General features: G+C 40.7%; 1 protein-coding gene across 3 annotated transcripts in view; it reads right to left on the reverse strand.

The window, feature by feature from the left end:
• TENM2 (teneurin transmembrane protein 2) overlaps positions 1-25,261 on the reverse strand; it is a 941,161-nt gene that overhangs the window by 44,102 nt on the left and 871,798 nt on the right. For 2 of the 3 annotated variants that reach the window (XM_042992783.1, XM_042992777.1), the window contains exons 20-25: positions 17,977-17,997; positions 14,760-14,992; positions 13,373-13,527; positions 11,292-12,166; positions 4,597-4,772; positions 2,881-3,116 (exon numbers count right to left, since the gene is read on the reverse strand). In XM_042992783.1, coding sequence (XP_042848717.1) covers positions 2,881-3,116; positions 4,597-4,772; positions 11,292-12,166; positions 13,373-13,527; positions 14,760-14,992; positions 17,977-17,997 — 1,696 coding nt within the window. The remainder of the gene's footprint in view (positions 1-2,880; positions 3,117-4,596; positions 4,773-11,291; positions 12,167-13,372; positions 13,528-14,759; positions 14,993-17,976; positions 17,998-25,261) is intronic. The other variant, XM_042992795.1, reaches the window with a different exon arrangement.

The following is a 25,261-nucleotide window of genomic DNA, read 5'->3' on the forward strand; positions in this document are numbered from 1 at the left end:
CATCACTCCTTCCCTGTATCTTTGCCAGGCTAATTCCCACTGCTCTGCAGAACTGATTCCAACCTTTCTATAGGAGGTGGCAGAGAACCTGCTATGTGTTCAACTCTTTTGGTTTTTTTTCTTCTTAGGCACCCAGAAAGACAACATTTCCTAGGCTTCTGTGCAGTTCAGTGGAAACGTTCTCACTAGGGTGGGTGGAAGTGATGTACACCATGCCCATCTCTGCTCATTCAGCCCCTCGTTCCTTCCAGAGCAACCTGAGAGGTCATTTGCTTACTGTGGCGGGGTCACAAGACAGCAAATGCCGTGAATCATCACTAGGTCAAGCTGCCTGCCTTATGTGGAAGGTGATGTGGTAAGCTCTTGAGATTTCAGGGCTTATTTATTATCTGGCCTCATCTCATCCCCTCCTGACACAACGAACTATCCAGTGTTCCTTGTGACACTGCCTTTGTTACAGCTTACACCACACTGTTTACATTGGCCTCTACTAGATTGCAAGCTCTTTACTGGTGAGGATTTAGTTTTCTCTCTCTCACCTCCATAGTGCTTGGCATATAGTTGGCACTTAGCCCACATCTTCTTAAAAGAATTTATAATATTGGTTTAATTTGCAGCCCAAATGCAGAGGAGACTTAAATCAAGGAGAAAATTAAAAAAAAATGTGTTAATTATACCCAGGAAAACAATTACAGCTATAAAATGTAATGTTCTCCTCTAAGAGTCCATTTGACGATGGAAGTCAAGACAGAGTGAAAAGAAATGTCAGGCCAGAGGAGAGAAGAAACTGCTTGCCTTGTGGGGGCCAACAGGTACCTGTGGTTCAGGGGCTGCAAACTTCCCTGCCCTGGGCTCATAAAGAATCTGACAAAAAGGACACTCCCCAGTTCTCTTGATCCACATCCTGCCTCACCTTTCCTTTACACCTTCTTGCAATTGCTTTGCTCTCCTGCAATTTCTAGGAGTTGTTTTTATTTCATTCACTAAACAATTTATGAATTGAATTAAAATAAATGAGATGCAAATAAATTCCAGGCTTTCTCCCTCATTTTCAAATTACATTTTCAGTCCACTCAACCTGTTATAATCTCATAGTGATTTTCATTTAAGAGAGCTAAATGGATATGTGATTATTGTTACAGGAACTAACACCAGACAATTAAATGTTGAGGTGTTGATAGATAAAGCTGTGTTTTGATTTGCATAAACATGATGCCAGCAAATCTAAACCTGGCAGAAATTCAGTTATAAGATTTGCGTGCCTAACTTCTGCTAATTACCACAAGTACCATTATTAAGATTTTTAATATTCAGTGTTGGGATTATAGCCATTTTATTTTAGGGCCACATTTATCTTTATTTGGAAAACTTAGTCAAAAAGCATAACTGATTTATCAGAGAAAAGGCACGATTACTACTTATAATCAACTTCTACAGTACAGCATATCAAAAATCAATTACACAGGCCTGAAATCCAGTCATTAAGGATTTAGCTACTAATCTCATTTCATTTTTTGTCTTTGGGAAGATAGTGCCGTTTGCAACTTTGCAGATACCAGCATTGGAAGGAAAACATGGGAGACTGCTGATAACCTAATGTGAACAATGAAACTCCAGCTAGATGAAAGCAGAATCTTAATATGCAGTGGCCTGGCTCTGCAGGGAGGTAACCTGGGCCGGTGGATTTCAATCCAATAACAGGCAAAAGTTATGCTGATGGTGACACTTCTACTCTTTTCCATTGTTTACTGTCTTCCTAGTGCTTATCTTAATCATAATTATTTTAGTTATTTATCACTGTATTCACTATCTGCCCTTCTTGTCCCTTTCCCCCATCCCTGACTGTAAGCTGCAGGAGGGTAGGCTTGGTGTGTCGTATAGATCTCCAGTGCCTGACCTGGGATCCCTGCCCCCCCAACCCACCCCACCATGGGGAAAGAGGTTAGCATGATGTTAAAAATCAGTCAGATGAGTGAGTAGGGCAGGACCCCGATTATCTGGATGACTATGAATTTAAACAGGAAGCTATGGGGCTTGGTGGTTAAGAATACTGGCTCGTGAGCCAGACACAAATATGGAACTGGGACTGAGTCCTGGCTTTGCCATTTTCTAGCCATGGTGCCTTTGGACGGGTTATGTAGCTCCCAGAGCCTGTGTTTCTTTATCTGAAAAACAGGGATAACTATCCCCATGCGGTTGTTGAAAATAAGTAAAGCACTTAACATACTGCTTGCCTCATGGAATCCTCAATGAGTATTGTGTCTTTGTTTTTAAAAGAAGTAACTTTGGGGTCAGTTGCCTAGTCTGGGGAAGCTATGGTTTGTTAAAACTTTCTGCTTGGTTAGCTTGTTATTTCCTCTTGGGAAGCCTCCCCTTATCACCTTAGGCTGGGCAATCTCTCCTGCTCTGCGATTCCATCAGGCCCTGGATGTTCCTCTCACTTATCCCATTGGATTATCCCGCATCTATATATTCTACTGGACTGTTAACTCCTTGAGTGTAAAGAGTACATTATAAAATTTGTGTTCTTTCAGTATTCATCAAACTCCTCAGCACACAGTAGGCACTGGCACTCGGTGCTAAGTCGTTTGTCAAATTGGCCAAAGAGTGAAAGTTGAGGAAGAAGATGGCAAGTGTGACAAGAAGACTGAAGTTATTTCTAGCTAGAGCATAAGGTAAATCCCCACCTTGTTTTCTCCTAGGCAATGGAGAGGTTTTCCCAAAGGGACTGGGCTTCTATCTTCTGAGGGAAAGACTTTGTCTTTTCCAGGGAAGAAAGGAGTAATGGAGGCTTGGGACCTAGGAAATTTGCTCAGCTCCTGAGCAAAGGGTGTGTATCCCCTACCACTTTGTGGTGACAGATAGGGTGGAATCACTTACCCGGAGCTTCCTGCCAAAGATGGTGACTTTGCCTTTAATCTGTTCCTTTCTTAGGCGCCACTCAATGGAATTTAGGCCATTCTCCATGGGCAGGGAGATGTTGCAGCGCCCAATGGTGGGGGTGATGGTACCTGCTAGGACATGGGGCTCACTGTGGAAGCTGACACCCATTCCATTGGCATACATCACCCTCAGGGTACCGTTATTACAGAGCTGGTAGCTGTTCCGCACTTGATCTGGAGAAATGTAAGTGGGGGTGGGGATATAGAAAGAAATTATCCACTCTGTTAGTCATAAGAGAACAGAACCCCTATTTTTATAGGTTTCCATGGTACTTTGCAGCTGTCAGTCTAAGGCTGCCTTCAATTAGCACCCATACAATGTTAAGGTGAGTAGCAGAGATGCTACTGATCCATGGAAAGAAAAACATTATTAATATGTGGCACTCCAGAAATAATTATGCTGTGATATTTTTCTTTTACTCACTGAATACTATTAATAGTACCTTTAAAGATGTCTATTGCCTACACAATTTGTGTCAATCAAATCCCTAATCTATGTTTTAAATGGTAAAAAAAAAAAATGACTTAATTTCCCCCCCCTTTTGCCTACCATCTACCCTGAAGTTGATGGTCTAGCTACAGATCAGATCAGAAGAAAAAAAACAACCTTCTTGCCCCTCATGCTTCTGCTGCTGACTCCACTATGATGCCACCTTTACTTAAGAGAACTCTGAGAGATTCAAACAGCTTAAGGTAGACTGAGCTAGGGGGTGCTGATAACACGCGTTTATCTCCCCAAAGAGAATCTACACTAGTCAATCAGACTTCTGACCTTTTCCTTATCAAAAAGTTCCAGGAAGGAAATGTGAGTCCAAAACTCCTTTTACAGATACGTTTCTTCCTGATTATTTGGGCAAAGGAGTCCAGCTGGGCTGGCCTCTGAGATGCTGACTTTTGGGATTGTGAGCAAATGTGTATCTGTCACTCCTGCAACTGCAGCCATCATGCAGAAAGACAGAATCTACATCATTAATCATCTGGCAGAGCAGAAATAGAGTCATTGAAACAGGCTCTGTCGTGGGATAATAGTGCAGAAATGTCACCATTTATCTACTGAGAGGACACTTTTATCCTCTGACAACGGGCTAGCCCACTGACATTATATCTTAATTAAAAGAAAAATTAATCTGCACAATTCCTTTTCTTGCCAGCTCTTGTGCTTGTCCTGGAATTTGTGTCATGTCAAACAGCAATAGTAACTATGGGGTGGTCAGAAACCTTTGTGATCCCAGTCTTGGCAAGAGATTGCCAAAGGCTTTGGTTCCAGGACAATCAACTCAACAAACAAGTGGCACCAGAATGGAGCCAAAAAAGGAAGAGGTGAACCCAAGAGGATAAATAGCCTTTGAGAAGCTAACTCTGTGTGTTGGATTAGTGGGGAGTGCTGATGATGGAGAGGTAAGAGCAAGTGGGTATGACAACTGACATTTTCAGATAAGTATGTAGACATTCCTAAATTCCTGGACATTTCGTTTAGTATAGATGACATTCTTCTGAATCTGATTAAGTCATTTTCTACAAGACTGACCTCTTGTAGAATTTGTTTTCTGTGGACACTTGAGTAAAATAGCAAGGTAATAGGTGTTCCACGGTTCTGGAGGTCCTCTCAGGCTTGCCTGGGGTCTGTGGGTGAGTTTAGTGGGCAGGGGCTTACCTTGTACCACCGTGTAGGAGGCCTCCACTGAAGACAGATTGGTAATGACAGTGACATCATCATCACGGTTGGAGTTCTCAATGTCAATGGTGATGGATTTCTCCATTTCCCGGTGCAGACTGGTCACCACCCCCGTGGGGCGTGTCACATTGGTCAGGCGGCCTTCATGGTCATAGCTGGAATGGACACAGTGCACAGACACACTGGTTGGAAGCACAGTTACTCGAGCTGAAGGCTTTCCCACTACTCAGAACTTCACAAGGCCAGAGAGAGAGGTTGGAAGGTAGAATGGCTGGGTAGTGTATCACACAGAGGCTCCTTGTCACAATCAGCAAGACCTGGCATTGGAGACCATCTATGCTCATACAATTTCATCTCACTTGCCACCTCAAAGTCCTCTGGACAGTCAACCTAGGCCAAATATCACCTCCAGGACTTGGCTCAAGCACAGCAGGTCTGGCTGCCTATAACCCTTTCTCTGGTTTTATAGTCCCAAACTAACCACAGCTCCCCAAGGAGCCTTCTTAGACAGTTTTCCCAATGAATTACTTGACTTCACCCAAGTCTACGTATACCAGTGATCAAGTTCTGCTGCTAGAAAGTTGCCTGAAATTGGGCCCTTCTCCTTTATCTGTATGTCATCTTTACTTTTTTCTTGAACTGTGGAATTGTTTTTTCTGCCTCCTTTAGCAAAAAGCCTTGCTATTCCACTTGGTGGAACATTTTCCCACTCTGAAAGTTTCATTGTAATCAGAAAGCTGGACCTTCCATATGCCCAAGTAAGAGACTCTTTTTAAGGTCTGAGCATAGAGGCCTTTGAGCTTTCCCAGATGATATCCGTTACTAGAGATATCTGTTACCAGAGAGGGGAGGAAGGTAGAGGAAATAAGGTAGTTTGCTTAACCTTTAGGTGTGACTCCCTCTGGACTGGGGACAAAGGTGGTAAGTTCTCAGTGATGGAGACTGAAGCTTGTACAGCATATGAACAGAACCATTATGGCCTATCTAGCTTTGTTGCTTAGAACTATGGAAGCAAATATGGATGGAAAATGGCTTCAGAAAGACAGTAAGTGATTTGAGAAAACACGATAAGAAATTTTTGCTTCCCGGGATGTTTGAAGGCAGAGAACAGAACCACATTAAGCTGGGTGGCCAGTTGGACAAAGGGAGGGAAGAGCTTTGAATGAAGGGCCCAGCGTTTGGCTCTACCCTCATCACTTGCCCAGGGCAGTAGGCAATAGGTGGTACAGATATTAAACTAACTGGACCACTATAGACACAGATGGGAGTCAGGCCCTCCAGGTCAAAGGGACTCCCTTTTGTCTTTAAAGACAAAATATTTGTCTTTATAAACATAAATATTATGTCTTTAAAGACAATATTAAAGAAACTGCCTCTCAAAGACGTTATTTACTAATAGTGACAAATTTGTTAAATGATTAGGTAGATAGCTACCTATAAAGCCACAAAAATTGATGACAGTGATTTCTATCTATTGGAATGAAAAAAAATGTATATTATTGAGTGGAGTATAAAAATATATTCCACTGATAGTATACTGAGTATATATAGAAGAAATTGTCTTAAAATATAGACATCACAACATTAAGGGTGGTTTTTCTACCTGTGTTTGTATGTTCCCCTATTTTAGGAATTATTTCTAACCAATATGCCTGACTGTTAGGTTTTCTGATTAGAAACAAAAGGTATTTAAATGAAATAGTAAATGCCTAAGAGTTGTTTTTTTTAAAAGATAAAATTGACCAACCTTAAAAGACAAGAGTTCTCAAAAATCAGAGGTGTTACAACTGATATGACAGAAATACAAAAGATCGTAACAGATTACTACCAAGGAGTTTCAATCAGTAATCAAAAGCGTTCCAACAAACAAAACTACAGGGCCAGATGGCTTCACTGGTGAATGCTACCAAACATTGAAAAACTTATTGATAGAAATCCTTCTCAAACTCTTGAAGGAACTATTCCAAACTCATTTTATGAGGCCAGCATTACCCTGCTACCAAGATAGGGGCACCACACAAAAAGAAAATGAATATCTCAGATGAATATAGATACTCCAACATATTCATATTTAAATCAAATACAGAAAATCATATTCAATAGTACATTGATGTATTCCAGGGATGCAAGGATGGCTCAACAGATGCATAAAAAGCATCTGACAAAATCCAATACCCATTAATGACAAAAACTCTCAACAAAGTGGGTATAGAGGGAATGTACCTCAAAGGTCATATATGACGGCTCCACATACAACATCATACCCACTGGTGGGAAACTGAAATCTTTTCCTCTAAGATCAGGAACACGACAGGACAACTAAGAAAATGAAATGCATCCAAATAAGAAGTAAAACTGTCATTATTTGCAGATGATGACTTAACCTAAAAACTTAGAACCAATAAATTCAGTAAAGTTGAAGAATACCATTGTGTTTCTATACACTAAGAACGAACTAGCAGAAAGTCAATCCCATTTACAATTGGATCAAAAAGAATAAAAAAGCTAGGAAAAAAATTAACAAAGGGCATAAAAGACCTCTTATACTAAAAGCTATAAGACATTGATGAAAGACAGTCCATTGTTCATGGACTGGAATAATCAATGCAATCCCTAACAAAATTCCAATGGAATTATTCAGAGAAATAGAACAGATAGTCCTAAAGTTTGTATGGAACCACAAAAGCAATGTTGAGAGAAAGAAACAAAGCTGGAAGCATCATGCTCCCTGATTTCAAACTAAATTACAGAGCTATCGTAATCAAAACAGTAATCGGTTTTTATGAGCATAAAAACAGATACACAGATCAATAGAGCAAAATAGAGAGTCCAGAAATAAACACACACTTTTTGCTCAATTAGTTTACCATAAAGAGCTAAGAATATACAATGGGGAAAGGACCGTTTCTTTAATAAATGGTGTTGGGGAAACTGGACAGCCACATGCAAAATAATGAAAATGGGCCATTATCTTACTCCATACACAGAAATTAACTCAAAAGGATAAAAACCATTAAACTAGAAGAAAACAGGTGGTAAGCTCCTTGATATCAGTCTTGGCAATTTTTTGATTTGACACCCAAAGCAAAGGAAACAAAAGCAAAAAAGATGTGGGACTGCATCAAATTAAAAAGCTGCATAGTAAAGGAAACCAACAAAATGAAAAGGCAACCTACAGAATGGGAGAAAATATTTGCAGATCATATATCTGGTAAAGTTTTAATATCCAAAAAATATAAAAAACTCATACAATTCAAGAGCAAACAACCTGATTAAAAAGTATACAGAGGATCTGAATGGACATTTTCCCAAAGATAACACATGGATGGCCAACAGGTACATGAAAAGGTGCTCAACACCACTAAGCAATGGGAAATGCAAATCAAAACCATAATAAGATATTACCTCACACCTATTAGAATGTCTTTTATCAAAAAGAAGTAAGTGTTGGCGAGGATATGGAGAAAAGGGAACCCTTGTGCCTTGGTGGTAGGAATGTAAATTGGTGCAGCCAGTATAGAAAACAATATGGTGGTTCCTCAAAAAAAAAAAAAAATTACCATATAATCCAGCAATTCCACTTTAGGTATCTATCCAAACTCAAAAAGATATATGCAGCCCATGTTCATTGCAGCATTATTTACAATAGTCTAGATATGGAAACAACCTAAGTGTTCATCAGTGGATGAATGGATAAAGAAGATGTGGTATATATATACACTCAGCCATAAAAAGAATGAAATCTTGCAATTTATGACAACATGGATGGACCTTGAGGGCATTATGCTAAGTGAACTAAGTTAGAGACAAATACCACATGATCTTATATGTGGAATCTTTAAAAAACCCTGAACTCATAGACACAGAGAACATGGTGGTGGTTACCAGAAATGGGGGATGAGTGAAAGGGGTCAAAAGGTATAAATTTCTAGATATAAAATAAATATGAGGATGTAGGGACACTTGGGTGACTCAGTGAAGTGTCTGACTTCAGCTCAGGTCATGATCTCACGGTTCATGAGTTCAACCCCTGCATTGGGCTCTCTGCTGTCAGCACAGAGCCTGCTTTGGATCCTCTCTCTCTCCCTTTCCCCTGCTCATGCTCTTTCTCAAAAATAAACAAACATTAAAAAAAATATGAGGATATAATGTATGGCATGGTGATAGGTAATAGCACTGTACTGCATATTTGAAAATTGCTAAGAGAATAAATCTTAGAAGTTCTCATCACAAGAAAAGTTTTCATAACTCTATAGTGATAGATGTTAATTAGACTTACTGTGGTGATTATTTCATAATATATACAAACATCAAATCATGTTGTACACTTGGAACTAATATATATCAATTTTACCTCAATAAGAAAATAAAACACTTCTAAGGGTTTGCATATGGGGTGCCTAATGGAGTTCTCGACAACAGACAATATCTTCAAGTCCCACAGTCAAGCAGGGACTGTATGAAGAGTTCGTGGTCTGGGATCCAGGCAAAGATCGAATTCCAATGTACCTGGACACATACAATGGTGCTTATGAGAGAAGTGGTAGAAACTGGAGATTCTACACAGAGGAACAGAGGTTTGGGGCTGAGGCCAGGATCTCAGGGGGTCACAGGAAGAAAAACATGTTCTAATTTTCAAAGAAGAGTAAGTTTCCTACAACCATGCTTACTTGCCCAGGGAGTATCTTCAGATTTAGGTCTTTTTGCAAATAAGTCTACACATAGTTTCAAGGTGCTATGAATTCCTGTAATGGGATCTCAAGGCCATTCAAGGGAACTACTACAGCCTTGGCCTGTGTGGGGCTGAAGGTTGCTTTTGACTCATTTATTCAAGTATTTACTGAGTGCCTACTATATGCCAGGCATTATACATGGCACTGGGGGCATGACTAGAAACAAAATAGATGAGAATCCCTGTCTCCATGATGTGTACATGATGGACAGAGTATGTCAGATGGTAACAAGTGGTAAGGATTAAAATAAGGGAGAGAGAGTGTGTGTATGTGTGTAAGAGTGGTTATAATTTTAAGTATGGTCCTGTGCCTTTCAGGGATACAGGCTACTCTTCTCCAGATGACCATATGTAAAAGTACCATGAAACAAAAAAAGTTCACCATCATTTTAGGAGGAACAGGAAAACCTCATGCATTTGAACCCCTATAATGGACAATTTGATTATAGGATTTACCTACACTATGAAAAAGCAGCTCTCCAAAAGAGAAAAAATCATGCAGTTTCCATGTAACTTGTGGACACTTTTAAAAAGCGTACTGCCCATATTTTTATTAAACTAGGGACCCTTCCTGGAAAATACTGTCCCAGTTAGAGCTAACGTCTAAAGATGTACCTGAGGCTGAACTTCTTTATTATAGTCTCTAAGTCAGGCCTAATTCAGACTGGCCTTCTGAGCGTGACATTGGTTTGTCCTCAATCAGGTCAGACAACATATTGTCTCTGAAAAGCATTGGTCTTTAGGTAGAACTGCTAGAAAGGAAGGTGAAAATCTATGAGGTGTTTGGGTTACAGTATAGCTTTAACCTAACTTGGTGTGAGAGTTACAGATGGCACTAAGATGGTGCCTTAGGGACAGTGTCACTGGCTGGTAAAGTTTGATCAAGTCCCAGTGCCCTGGAGGATGCTAGGATGCTTCAGAAATCTGAGAAAGACAGCTTTGCCCAAAGAAAAAAAGAGAGCAAGGAAAAGCAATTCTACAATGCAGTAAATTTCCAGCAGGTGGCAACAGCTTCCTTTGCATGCTCCCAAACCCATTTGAGTACCAACTGGAAGTGAACATTCCTGAATCTAGAAGTGGATCAACAATAGGGTCTTCTGTTCTCTCTCTTGTACCCCATTCCCTCTGCCGACAACCCCTACCCAACTTACTAAGTTCTCGGCCAGCAGCAACACCTAGACAGAAAGCAAACAAGGACTCCAAATACAAGTAAGCTTCACTATCAAGGAGAGCCAGATACTTATAAATTCCATACCAGTCTTAGTGGTGACTGGGGGAATCACGCCTTAGAAATTTTCCCCAACCAGCATCCCACTGGTTAATACCTGCAGCAGCAGGCAGTATGACCAAGCGCTGCCTGCAGGAGTGATGGAAAACAGCTTTTTGGCAAAACAAACAGTGCGACTATTAAGTATGAGATAATTGTTAGGGGAAATATGACCAGCTCTCACATCTTTTAATATACCTAGCACTTTATCTGTATTGATCTGCTTCTGCTAAAGAGGAAATTCAGAGTTTATCTACCTGTCTGTGCAATCAAGTGTGTTGCTGGACCTACTGGCAAATTACAGGAGTCCCACCAGGATCTTGCCTTTTAGATTCTAATTTCCGCACCCATGGCAAACATGAATAATCAGCAAAGTTAATGAACACTTGCTCTCCCAGGTGCTGTGCATGTCCAATATCCTGAAATTGGAGGGGCAAGCAGGCAATAGGAATTGGAGCTCTTGTTAGGATGTTCTCTGATGTTCAATATCAGAGACCGAACAGTGCAAATCACTTAGAAGTCAGGGAGAGGGGACATGAATATCTTGAGGAGACAAGTTGACATTAAAGTTAGGGAGACAATGTGACTAAACAATTCTAAAATCTACATGGACAATCAATCCTGCTGCAAGCTAGGGTAGGGTAATTTTAAGAAATGCTTTACGAATGTACTTACTCATAGAAAGTTGTCCATCCTGTTTCATCACTCTTGGTGGCTAGGAGGCCAGTGTTCCCATCGTAGGTCATGAGGCCAAGCTCCAGATTCTGTGTGGACACGACTTTGAGACCTCCATTGGTGCCCACGGTGAGGGTGATGATCTGGTTGTCAGGCATGAGCAGGTGGCGGGGCATGCCACTACTGTCCCGACGGATCTTTAGGGAATTCCCATTATTGTCAATCAATTCGGTGACATCATTGTCAGCACTATATGTGAAATTGTACAAGTACTCCCCTGTCACCAGGCTCACGGTGTACTGGTGGATGCCATCAGCGTTGAAAACATACAACTCCTGTTCTCCGGGGGATGCAGCCTCATACTGGTTGAAAGCATTAAGAACAGGCTTGTTTTTGCTGACCGCCCTAATCCGAATATTTCCAAGATCTGCGATGTAGATGGTACCATCTGGAGCTACAGCTAAGGATGATGGGGAATTCAAGATGGCATCAGTCGCATAGGCATCGTCTCCTGAGTAGCAGTTGCAATTGACATCATTTTTGCAGTCACAGTCTGAGGCTGCCCCAGCTAAGAGGCAGATCTCCCCATTTGTTGTTACCTGGCGTAGACGATTAATCTTCTTCTCATCTGTCTCAGTGATATAGAGGACCCCAGTGTGAGAAATAGCAATGGCACTGGCTGATTCCAGAGCGGAGTGAATGGCTAGTTTGCTGAGTGAGTAGTCAATTCCAGGAACCTGGCAATGCATGGGGCGTCCTGCAATGATGCTGACTTGGTGATTCTCAGTGATTCGAAGGATGACGTTGTTCTCAAGAACATACAAGGAGTTGTCCATGGGGTTGACAGCAAGGTCTGTTGGCCACTCCAGGCGAACCTGTGGATGACACGGCATTAAAGAGCAGCCTCTAACATGCCCAACATTGAACTGTAGGGCACTTATACTGGTTTTATGCAACTGGTGAAAAAAACTTTTTTAACCACACTGTATAAGAAGTACCCATCATCAAACCACTTGCCCATTGCCAATGTCGAGTGTACACAATGAAAAAGAGGCCAAGTAACAAACATCTATTATATCATCTGCTATAGCTAGAGGAGGTCACCAGCTCTACTCTTGATGTTCTTCTCAGCCCCAGATGATTGGACCAGGGTCAGAGTCATATATAGTTGGACAAATAATTCACTGCACAAGGGGCTAAAGTAATTCCTTCTATCCTCTGCTCATCCAGCCATAGGCTTAAGGAGGCTATGTTCATATAGAGGTGGAACTTTTATCTCATACACAAAAGAAGCCATGCTGTTTGGAAGATGGCCCTGACCCAAGGGCAGCCAATGCACAGGCTGGCTAGTGAACTACAACTTGGGCATTCACTTGAAGAAATGAACTGGACCTTCTCTGCAAAACTGAAATGAAAATCTCTGTGGCAAGTTTTCAGTTTGTTGTGGAATTTGAGCTGAAATTAATGAGGTTGATTGAAGGTTGAAAAGGCCCTCATAGGAAGGGCAAGCATATATTCCAGGTTGTTTGAGGATCCATGTAATAAACATCATTTTCTCCTGCTGTCCATTTAAGTGAGCCACTGTTCTCTGCCCCCATAAGAACTCATACTAAAGGAATATCACTTGGAAGAATATTGTAGAGGGCTCTGCTCTAGTTACTACTTCACAAAGTAAAGGTTTATATAGTGAGGATGCAATCATTTTAGATTAACAGTGAAGTTCTGATTGACATATAACACTGTATAGTACATTCTCAAACCTGCAATAATGATGGGGAAGAGAGGTAATTACACAGTAACTCCTACCCTGTAATCTGCCACGGCTGGAGTGTGTCACTAGCTCCACTTTTTGAGCTGAATCCCACCCTCCCCCTTTCCTTTCTCTCTTGCTCTCTCTCTCATTCTTGTCTAACATTTCTCATTCCATTTTGCTGCCTAGTTCATCTCAAGCCTTCTACAAACCACCCTGTAATCTGTATCTATAGCTCTTCCTCCCATTCCACTTTCAACCCAAACAGGCTGCAGGTGAGAACTTCAGGCCATGAACCAGGTGTGGCACAGTGATGAGCAGTAAATCCCACCTGGGCCACATCCATGCTGGAGTCACAGCTCAGTGGCCGGACAGCAGTGAGGTCATTGGAGCCCAGCAAAGTGGAGATGATTCCATTCTGGTCAACCTTCCGGATCATGGTGGCATCAACAAAGTACATGAGTCCGTTCTTGTCCACTGCAATACCTGATCAAGACAAACAGTGAACGTGTGTCTCTTGACAAGGAGTAGGGCTTGTGAGGGTGGAGGTGGGGATGCCCTATTGGGCATTAGCTTCTTGATCTTCTTGAACTCGGGAACATACTGGATGGATTAGCAGACCCAGAGCAGTGGCTCTCAGCTTTTTAAGGTAAAACCCTTTCTCATAGGCACTCTGTTGAGATCTGCATAATTACTAGGGTGCTAGCTAGCTACATTACCACCCAATTGAAGAATGAACTTTGGGCTGCAAATGAACCAAGACTGCAAATGAATGAATGGGGAAATAACTTGGCATCTGCTCTCTTTAGAAAAGAAGTTATTTCCCAAGTTCATTGCTTGAAAAATTATTGGTAGTAAATTACTTGAATAACCTTCACAACTAATTACAACAATGAGGTTCAGAAACAATGATTCCTGTAGTCACAAACTTCCAATTCAAAATATATCCTCCAGGAAACATTCTCAATTAAGCCTTGACTCTACTCGGTACGCCCTGGGGGAACACCTGTTCTAGCACTCTCCTGGTAAGATGCAGACAGTGGCTTCTATTTCTTTGGCACCTTCACCCTAGTGCCCATGCCCAAGGCCATTCATCCTTAATCCATATTGCTAGATGCTTTAGTGATAGCTAAAAATATTAATAAGAATTGGAGCTTCAAAGGATCAATAGGTCTTTATCCCTAAGTATCTTTGGTCCTTTTCCAACAGAGATCCATTGGTTCTAAGAACACCTCCCCCCTAATCCCAGACTCTTGGAAATTATACCCATTCTTAATTGCTACCATTTATTGGGCATTTACAAAATGTCAGGCTCTGTGCTTATGAATATGTACACTATTGTCTAACATAAACATCTGGGAGTGGTTGGAGGCCCCCCCCCACTGGGCTCTGTTCTGTCTCCAGCCCACACAGCTGTCACTCTGGCTCATGGAGCTAATATTTCCCTCTGACTCTGTGACTGGCAGCATTCAGAAGTCTCCAGGAGCAATCCAACCCACTTTCTGTTTGTAGCATATGTGGGTGATGAAGTTTACTTCAAATAAACAATTTTTTTTAAATACTCACCCACACACCAAAGCAATCTATCAGAGTTAAATTATTGTAGAGAAAGCTGTATTTGTGACTGCCTGGACTTAGTTCAGTTCCAGTTAAGAAGAAAGACAACCTTGTAGCAAGGTCATTCTGGAGGAGGGGTTTTCTTCTTTTGTAACCTTTACCTCGAGGGCTCATCAGGGTTGCATCCACAGCCTTCCCCCCATCTCCACAGCGGGCTTCATCAAAGGGCAAGCACTGCTCTCCAGTCCCTGCCACCACTTCTGAATTCCCAGCCAGGTCTTTAGCTCCACTCAGAGACTTGACTCGGTAGATTCGCCGACTGTTGGTGTCAGACACGTAGAGAGAGCCGGACACAGGGTCTACTGCCAAATAGTACTTGTGTGCTGGGTTGTTGCTTTAGAAGAAGCAGAAAGAGAAATGAGAAGGGGGCTATGCAGCTGGTCTACTGGCTCAAAGAGATGACAAAAATCCTGGTAAGACTCTGTTTCTAGTGTCTTTCCACTTTATTGAACTGGAAAGAATCTAGCATAACAACTTAGTGTTCTAACATATCATGGCTCTTAGCTATTTCTTTTAATTGGACCTAAGCTCTTCATGCTATTCAGAGAGTTCATCCTTTCCCATCATACTAAAATACCATTGCTTCATTTAGCTGGTACAAAAGATCCCAGTCTGGTCCTGCTTTTGTGTCAGTGTTTTGTGTGTTTCAGCCTTCTTTATTTTCCCCCATGGGTTTGATATATTTCTCAAGTGGGATTGAGGAACACTTCCATGAGACAAGGTTTTCTTTTAATCCATGCTTCCTTAATGTCTCCAGGTCACTAGATCATTAATACTAGGGCAACCTGGAATTTTCCTGACTTTCTGATGGGAGGCTCCCAGATCAATCCCCAGTCCTCAGCCTCAGGTCTTCTCTACTATTTCTCAATGTGGATATGAATAAAGTTGGCATTTTAAAAAAATTATATTTTGTTGATATCACATCCAGAATCTATATTACTGAGGGAGAAGTTACAGTTTTAATATTTTATGTAATGGTGAGGTCACAAACGTGGATGAAGAGCTGCTAGGGCCCTAAGTGACACTAGACGTGTGTGTGAGAAACGTAATAGGAAGGCACTATTCCTCAGAGACCTGGACCTCTTTCTCTGCCATGCATCTAGCTGCCCTATATGTTGCTGATAAGGATAGGACTAAGCCACAGGAAACTCTAAACTCAGTGTGACCCAGCTGGTGACCTTAAGTAAGTCTTTTGGCTGTGTTGGGTCCTAGACTGCTTATTTGGATAATGAAGAAATCAGATCATTTCTCATGTCCCTTTTGGCTCAAAACCCTACAGTTTCTTCCCTTTGCAGTGTCTGTCATTTGTTGGAGGTTGAGACCAGAATAGGTATTCATGCTATTCCTATACTGGTTATTAAAATCACCACCTCTAGGTTGCAAACAGTGAATGCCTCTCTACCTTAGGATGCCACATGCCAAAAATCAGCATAGGCCTTTTGTTTTTCAGTTATTTCTCAATTGTAGTTTGGAATTATGGGAAGAAAGGGGATGGAAGAGGTGAAGGAAAGGTGAGGGTGATGATAGTGTTGGATGCATTTGTCCTGTAGACATTAGCTGGTAAATTACTAATTAAAACACCCCCATTTGGATTCTTCCTTGATTTAAGGAAGAAAAGAACCAGGAAGCTATTTTTAGGAACAATTTGTGAGTCAAGACCATCTTTAATTCCAACTTCTCCTCAGGTTGCTATTAAGACACATAATTGAACTAGAAGTCAAGGTTTTTCTAAAATTCCAGCCTAGATAACTAGTTTAAAAGAGTAGGCTACCAGGGTTCCATTCCTTTCCGTTCCTTTCCTTTCCTTCCTCTTCCTCTTTCTCCTTCTTTTCTTTTCTTTCTCTTCTTTCTTTCTTTCTTTCTTTCTTTCTTTCTTTCTTTCTTTCTTCTTTCGCTATTAAGTCTTTACAGAATATCCACATATGCAAAACAAATTAGGGCAGAAAGGGAAAACTTCATGCTATTTTTTTAATTAGATGCTGTACTTTGTTACCGAATGATAGTAGCTGGCTAGCATCATGAGCAGAAGGATCAGGGCACTGCACATCTGTGCCTATCTGTGAGCAAGATAATTAATTCTGGACTTTCTTGGGAGCCTGATTCAAAGAGCCTTTTCAAAAACTCTGGTAGAAGAGCAGACAATTAAGGGTGTGAGGTCAGTTCTTGTTGGGGTCTCATTCTTCCCCATGGCCTTATACTTGCTCCAACCAAGATTCTTACAGAGAATCTCAGGTATGGACAGCCCATACTTCCACATTTGTGGCTATGGTGAAGGTCAAATGAGGTATGTGGGTTTGAACTGGGATGTCCTTTCAGGGCATTGTAGATTTATTTTTGCTTGGCCCAGTTGGGGTGCCTATAGGCAGCCAGTTTGGGAGTACCTGAGGAAGAGGCAGAGGGTGCATACGCATAGCTTTTCCACTGAAGTTGATGATCTTATACAACTTGACTCCATTTTTGTCTAATTCTCACCTAACATGAGGAAGAAGCCCCTTCCATGTTTCATTTCAAGAAGTGAGGAGAAACATTCCCTTGAGTATTAAAATACATTATTTTGTTTTTCTCTCTTCTTCTAAATAAAAAGGTCACTTTTCTTCCATTTCATTGCAACCTTGGGACAAGCTGGAGTTTTCCTAGCTTTGTAATGGGAAGCTCCCCAGAGCCATATGCACAAATATGTGTGTTGTACACTCCATACGTGAATTTCACCAGTATGGTTTTAAATGATAACCTGGAGCAGTTGAATGACAAAGGCTATTTAGACAAAAAGTACTTGGTCTACACCCTTCATACTACTTAAAAGTGATTTAACTCCATGAAAATTCCCAATGCATCTGACTGTTGGATTCATTCTGACCAGCAGATTGGCAATTAACTTGTTTTTTTTTTTAAATGACCATATATCCAGGGGAAAAAATCATTAATGAGTTGAAAATGAGTTTTTGACCCGTTTCCAGTTCATTAAAGCTTTTGTGAACCCAGTCCAGCATTTACAAAAGCCAGAAGTTTGCCTCAACTGTTTAGCCCAATTATGGACCGCGCTGAGCAGTCAGGATAAAAGTTCGCTGAGGGTTCATTATCTTGCACTTGCATCTCCCGGAAATTCTAATTACTGTCAGCTTATTTGGTTGCTTTTTGACTGCATTTCATAATTGCTAAAGCTTATCATATCCACAACACACAATTAGCACATAAAAAAGTTACTATATTTGGTACATAAAAATACACAACATTACACAAGAAGCACAAAACAAAAAGCAAACACAAGGAAGCAAACGAACCATATCAAATTATATGGGAAAGAGTTCTTCGTCTTACCTATGTTTAAACTCTTTATTTCTTTATAGAAAGAAAACAGAAGGAAAAAGAACAAACAGTTAGCTGAAGAATTGATGATAAAGCAGACATAACATTTTCATTTCTTGTATAAAGGGACCCAAAAAAAGGCACTCGTCTTCCTTTTTTTTTCCCTTCTAGCTGACAGCTCCTGGCTCAATTACTTGGGGAACACCCCTGATTTTGGACTCTCCCTGGCCATTGAAAAATCTACAGAAGAATGCTTGAATTCTCTGACCAGCAATGTGGCTGTCACATGACACAGGTGGCAACAGGTGAAAGATGTCTTTTGGCTAATGAAAGATGGCAAATAGTTTCCCTCTTGAGTGCCAATACTGATTGATTAGTGATGCCTGCCAGGAGCACAGAAGTAGAAGGATTCTGAAGCCAAATGCCAATCAGCTGTAACAAGTGCTGGGACTCATTTGTAATGTCTGCCCTGGGTGTGGGAGGGAACCTGGTGCCACCTGTGCCACCTATATGTTATTGGTGCATCACAGGGTAGAGTCAGTACCATCCAAGACAGCCTCTTCCCAAATCCATCTGCAGTTTGGCAAACATTCTGTTGAACCCTGAGAGTCTCAACCATTTCCTATTCCTGTTCTATGACATCTTCCCTCTCCCTAACTCAATTTGCATGTGTGGGGCCCCTTGTATGCATTCTTTCCTACAGATAACATTCATACATGAAATTCATAGATATTAATATTCTCTATAATTGGAGCCAAAGACTCCATTTACCATTTCTTTTTTGGAAAAGTGGTAAAAGTGTTGCTGCTCTTTTTTTTAATTTTAATTTTAATGTTTATTTTTATTTTTGAGAGAGAATGTGTGAGAAGGGAAGGAGCAGAGAGAGAAGGGGGACAGAGGATCTGAAGCATTTTTTAAGAACAAAATTACATGTCAATTTCAACAGGAAAGAGGCTAGAAGTTAATAACATTAGGGCAAAGAGGAGAGATGCTAAGGCCTCAAGTAAAGAGAACTGCTTCTCATTCCTGAGACTTCTAGGCCAAAGTGGAAGGAGTCTCTAACCCCTCTTTCCCTCCTGGCTGAGGGAGGAGGCTTCAGGGGAGGGACAAAGAGAACTAATGCCCTGATTCCTGCTTAGGTGCAGCCTGGGCCTCTGCCAGGGGCCATGATTAGTGGTGGGTTTGCACAGGGATTACATTTTTATATTTTATTCCAATGTGTTAGTTTTCGTTAAAAAAAAAGTTAATTAAATGATGCTGATAACTCCTGAGCTCTGACTGACATAGTGCAATTTAAGATTCATTCTGCAAAGCCTGGTGTGTCAGGGTGGCAGCTGGGAATTCTCGCGTCTATTTTATATTGCTTAATGAAAGTGAAATGTTATCTGCCACCAGTGGTAGTCATATTTGGCTCTTAATTATTGCAATATCAATTCCAGTGTTTTAGTCAAGATTTTGTGAAAAGACTGGATGGGATTTGGGTCTGCAGACCTGACCTACTTCTTTCCTAAGAACATGTGCTTTAAGTTGATTAATATAATATCTATGCTGGGGAAAGGAGAAGGGCAGGAGTGGCAGACCAAGTCACTGAGTGTACAGTCCAAATGATCATATGGATATGAGCTTTGGAGACCAACTGAGGTCACCACTATTCCAGTCCAAGGCCATTGGCAGCATGGGTACTTAGTAGCCAACAAACCAAAATAATGGCATTGAGTCAATCGATGTAGATCAGCACAGGTGCCTTACATACAAAGGACAGGCCAAGGCTTTGTGTCTATCCCTCAATAATGCAAATCCTTTAGGCACAGCCTTCAAGGGCAGAGTGGTGTCTCAGATTCAAGAAGTGAGATGGCTTAGCTCATCAACATTTGAGACTGTTGCCTCCTTCCCTTCCAACTCCCTCTGTGCCACAGAATAGGGTGGTATTGGAGTGGCCACAGTTTGTTTGTTTCAGTTCTAATGAAAGAGAAGTTAGCTGGGATAAATTCAGTTTAGGGGGGACATGCTTATGTGTTAATTAGTTAATTAATATGCTTAATTAGTTTTAGGGGGACATGCTTATGTGGCTCATATGTGGTCCTTTCATTATCTAGTTAGATTACTGCTAGTGTTGGGGCGCCTGGATGGCTTGGTCGGTTGAGCATCTGACTTCAGCTCAGGTCATGATCTCACGGTCCGTGAGTTCGAGCCCCGCGTCGGGCTCTGTGCTGACAGCTCAGAGCCTGGAGCCTGTTTCAGATTCTGTGTCTCCTCTCTCTGCCCCTCCCCTGTTCATGCTCTGTCTCTCTCTGTCTAAAAAATAAATAAACGTTAAAAAAAAAAAGATTACTGCTAGTGATTCTGGTATAGGAATGGCTTTCAGGAAAGCCTCTGCCCTATTGTTCAGACTCACTAAGCATTATTACTGGAAGTGTAATGCCCAATGTCACCAAATGGGTGTGGTGTGGCTTGCTCCAAGTGGGGGCCTTAGCTCATTCCATTGATGTTATGGCTTCCACAACTTGAGAGACATGGGACCAAGGACAGATTCCAACAAAAGGGAGGACACTGTTGCATGGCTCCTTTAACTCAAGCAGTGTGTCCTGAGCCCCTGATGTGGACCAGAAACTGTTCCAGGCATCAAGGGGCAAAGATGCCAAAGGTGTCTGCTCTACAGAAGCTTATACACTAGTGCCCTAAAGACTTACACAGAATATTTCACTATTACCAGGACATCAGTGACAGGCTGGTTAATGAGTGTCAACTCAAAGACTATTTAGATTATTCACTGTACAAGGAAACCTGAAATGCACAGAAATATTATTAAAGAAGCCTGATAAAGATTTTTCCAAATTTTACAACTCTAACAATGTTCATAACATCACCAGTAATCAGTTGTAGACATGAAACATTTACTAACTTATCAATAATCTGAAACAAATCTTGACTATAGCTATGCCAGAGGAAAGACTGAATATTGCTCTATTCTTTTTATAGGTAATGACATTACAAAATCATTGTCATATTAAAAGACAATCAAAAACTATGCAGCCAAAAAGTGTAGGAAAACAAGTATCATGGAAGTGTAATAGTGGTTACTTAATAAAACATTTTAGGTAATTCATCTGGATTTTGTGATGTTTGCACTAATTATCAGCTTTTCAAAATGTGCAATTTCTGTTGGTTTCCTTTTTCATCCTAAATAATACTACATTTCATTCAAAGTTATGTTAAGATTTAGTCCCCATGAAACCTGGACCTGCCTTTGGTAAAGGACTTTGAAAACAGTGCCAAGAACTGCCCCAAATTTTATGGGGATATTGTTGTTATTCTGGGTAGGGGTGATATGTTATATTTTGTTTCCTGACTTTGGTATTTATAGCCTGATCACACAGGGAAAGCATATAACTAGAACTTTATATTCCTCCCTATCATTCTATGCCTGTATCAAGAAGGGTCTTTTCTCATTGAAATTCTCAGGCAAAGCTTATCTTTGGTGAAGCTTTCTTCTAACTTCTGCTGCTCTTGCCCTCTTTCTTAGGCTCCCATTCTCTTGTGATTCTTCCCTCTCTATCACTAATACACCTGGCCTGGACAATTCCCTTCCATGAAGATCTTCCCTGATAAAGCTATTGCTGTTGATCCACATCAATAGTACCATCAGAATCTCAGCATGGGAGGGACAGAAGGATCATACCTCAAGATCATAAAAGCCATATATGAAAGACCACTGCAAATATCATCCTCAAGGGAAAAAACCAAGAGCTTTCCCCCTAAGGTCAGGAACACGACAAGGATGTCTACTCTCACCACTGTTATTCAACGTAGTGTTGGAAGTCCTAGCCTCAGCAATCAGACAACACAAAGAAAGAAAAGGCATCCAAACTGGCAAGGAGGAAATCAAACTCTCACTCTTTTCAGACAGCATGATACTCTATGTGGAAACCCAAAAGACTCCGACAAAAAACTGCTACAACTGATCTATGAATTCAGCAAAATCACAGGATATAAAATCAATGTACAGAAATAGGTTGCATTTCTATACACCAATAATGAAACAGCAGAAAGAAATCATGGAATCAGTCCCATTTAGAACTGCACCAAAAAAACATAAAATACCTAGGAATCAACCAAAGAGGTAAAAAATCTATACACTGAAAACTATAGAAAGCTTATAAAAGAAATTGAAGATCTCTCTCTCTCTCTCTCTCTCTCTCTCTCACACACACACACACACACACACACACACACACACACACAAATGGAAAAACATTCAATGCTCATGGATTGGAAGAACAAATATTGTTAAAATGTCAATACTACCCAAAGCAATCTACACATTCAATGCAATCCCAATCAAAATTGCACTGGCATTCTTCTCAAAGCTAGGACAAATAATCCTACAATTTGTATGGAACAACAAAAGACCCCAAATAGCCAAAGCAATCCTGAAAAAGAAAACCAAAGCTGGAGGCATCACACTCCCTGACTTCAAGCTGTATTACAAAGCTATAATCATCAAGACAGTATGGTACTGGCACAAAAACAGACACAGAGATCAATGCAACAGAATAGAGAACCCAGATATGGACCCACAAATGTATGGCCAACTAATCTTTGACAAAGCAGGAAAGAATATCCAAAGGAAAAAAGTCTCTTCAGCAAATGGTGTTGGGAAAACTGGACAGTGACATGCAGAAGAATGAAAATGGACCACTTTCTTACAACATACACAAAAATAAACTCAAAATGGATGAAAGACCTCAATGTAAGACAGGAAGCCATCAAAATCTTAGAGGAGAAAACAGACAACAATCTCTTTGACCTTGGTTGCAGCAACTTCTTACTTGACATGTCTCTGGAGGCAAGGGTAACAAAGGCAAAAATGAACTATTGGGACCTCATCAAGATAAAAAGCTTCTGCACAGCAAAATAAACAATCAGCAAAACTAAAAGGCAACCGATAGATTGAGAGAAGATATTTGCAAATAACATCAGATAAAAGGTTAGTATCCAAAATCTATAAAGAAGTTATCTAACTCAACACCCCCACCAAAAAACCCCAAAAACAAATAATCCAGTGAAGAAATGGGCAAAAGACATAAATAGACACTTTTCCAAAGGAGACATCCAGATGGCTAACAGAACACATGAAAAAATGCTCAACATCACCCATCACCAGGGAAATACAAAGCAAAACCACAATGAGATACCACCTCACACCTGTCATAATGCCTAAAATTAACAACTCAGGCAACAACAGATGTTGGCGGGGATGTGAAGAAAGAGGAACACTTTTGAACTGATGGTGGGAATGCAAACTGGTACAACCACTCTGGAAAACAGTATGGAGGTTCCTCAAAAAATTAAAAATAGAACTACCCTACGTCCCAGCAAGTGCACTACTAGGTATTTATCCAAAGGATACAGAAGTGCTGTTTCAAAGGGGCACACATACCCCAATGTTTATAGTAGCAGTATCAATAATAGCCAAAGTATGGAAAGAGCCCAGATATCCATCAAGTGATAAATATATAAAGAAAATGTGGTATGTGTGTGTGTTGTATATATACATGTATATATGTATATATATATATGTGTGTGTGTGTGTGTGCTGTATATATATATATATACAGCACACACACACACACACATACATACACACACACAATGGAATATTACTTGGTGATCAAAAAGAATGAACTCTTGCCATATGCAACAATGTGGATGGAACTAGAATGTATTATGCTAAGCAAAATTAGTCAGAGAAAGGTAAATACCATACAACTTCATTCATATGTGGAATTTAAGATACAAAACGAATGAACATAAGGGAAGGGAAGCAAAAATAATATAAAAACAGGAGGACAAACCATCAGAGACTCTTAAATACAGAGAACAAACTGAGGGTTGCTGAAGGGGTTTTAGGTTGGGGGATGGGCTAAATGGACAAGGGGCATTAAGGAGGACACTTTTTGGGATGAGTGGTGGGTATTATATGTAAGTGATGAATCACTAAATTCTATTCCTGAAATCATTATTACACTATATGTTAACTAACTTGGATATATAAAAAAAGAATCTCAGCATGGGAAAGTGTTTTAGTTGGGTAACAAAAGCATTTTTCGTATCACAACATAATTTTATATTTGGAAAATAAAAAGTTTTTTAGTATTTCAAAAATTATGGAAAGTGTGAGATTCTTATGTTTAGCACAAGAGGCCAAGTTAAGACAAGGCAGAGAGACACTGTCCCATACCTTATAATTTATTGCCTTATATTGGGATCCAATTCCAAAGATGTTCTCAATTGAGGAGGAAGAAAGATTTTTCTGTGCCAGAAATTCACTCTAAGGTGTTAGTCACTGACAAATTTACTCTCTAAGGCTGGGGGTTTCTAAGGATTACCTGGAGTGTGTGTAGTTATAAGAAAGGGAATATGCCACTAAAAGTGGGGTATCAGGCTTTTTGGGGAAGTGCATGATGAAAATGTCTTGAATGCTGGTGGAACTGCAGCATACAAATGATAACCATTTTACGTAAGAATAAGGCTCTTTCTAACATTAGAAGTTTTCCAAGTGCGTAGAACTCTGCCCCTGTATGTTTTTGTATAGACAAAGGAAGGAGGAAGAGAGAAGGAACCATGGGAACATTTATATAAAATTCTGACTCAGATGCTTAGATCTGGGTGGGTAAGTGAGATACGGATGGGCACTGAATCCTGAAACTAAATCATTTAGCTGCCAACTCACAATGGAGAAAAGACATAAGCAAGACAGGTCTCTTTCCCCTCCTCCCTCCCTCCCCTGGTTACTGTTTTTGAAGAGAGGGGATTGACAGCCCTTAGTTTTCAGTTATGTGGTGGGAAGAAAAGAAAAATCAAACCAGTATTCTTGTAAAAGCTTAACTTCTAATCGTCTCTGGATACCTGGCTGATGAAAGCAAGAACAAGTCTAAAGCAGTTAAAACGGAAAAAGAAACCACACAGCTATTGAGGGAAATTGATAGTTACACTCCCTCCAGCTGTCCTTAATGTCACCATGTGGGTGTGGTGTGCTGCTCTGAGTGGGCCCTTAGCTGTTATCATTAATGTTGTGGCCTCTACAAATTGAGAGACCTAGAATCAAGGACAGATTCCAAGAAAGGAGGACAATGGTCTGTGTCTCCTTTAACTCAAGAAATGTGCCTTAAGCCCCCAGTGTGGACAAGGCATTGCTCTAGGTATCAAGGGGCAGAGATGCCAAAGGTACCTGTGCTATGGAAGTTCACACACTAGGACCCTAGAAGACTTACATGGAAATAACTGAAAAACAAGG

The sequence above is a fragment of the Panthera tigris genome, chromosome A1 (assembly GCF_018350195.1).
Source record: "Panthera tigris isolate Pti1 chromosome A1, P.tigris_Pti1_mat1.1, whole genome shotgun sequence".
Classification (NCBI taxonomy): domain Eukaryota; kingdom Metazoa; phylum Chordata; class Mammalia; order Carnivora; family Felidae; genus Panthera; species Panthera tigris.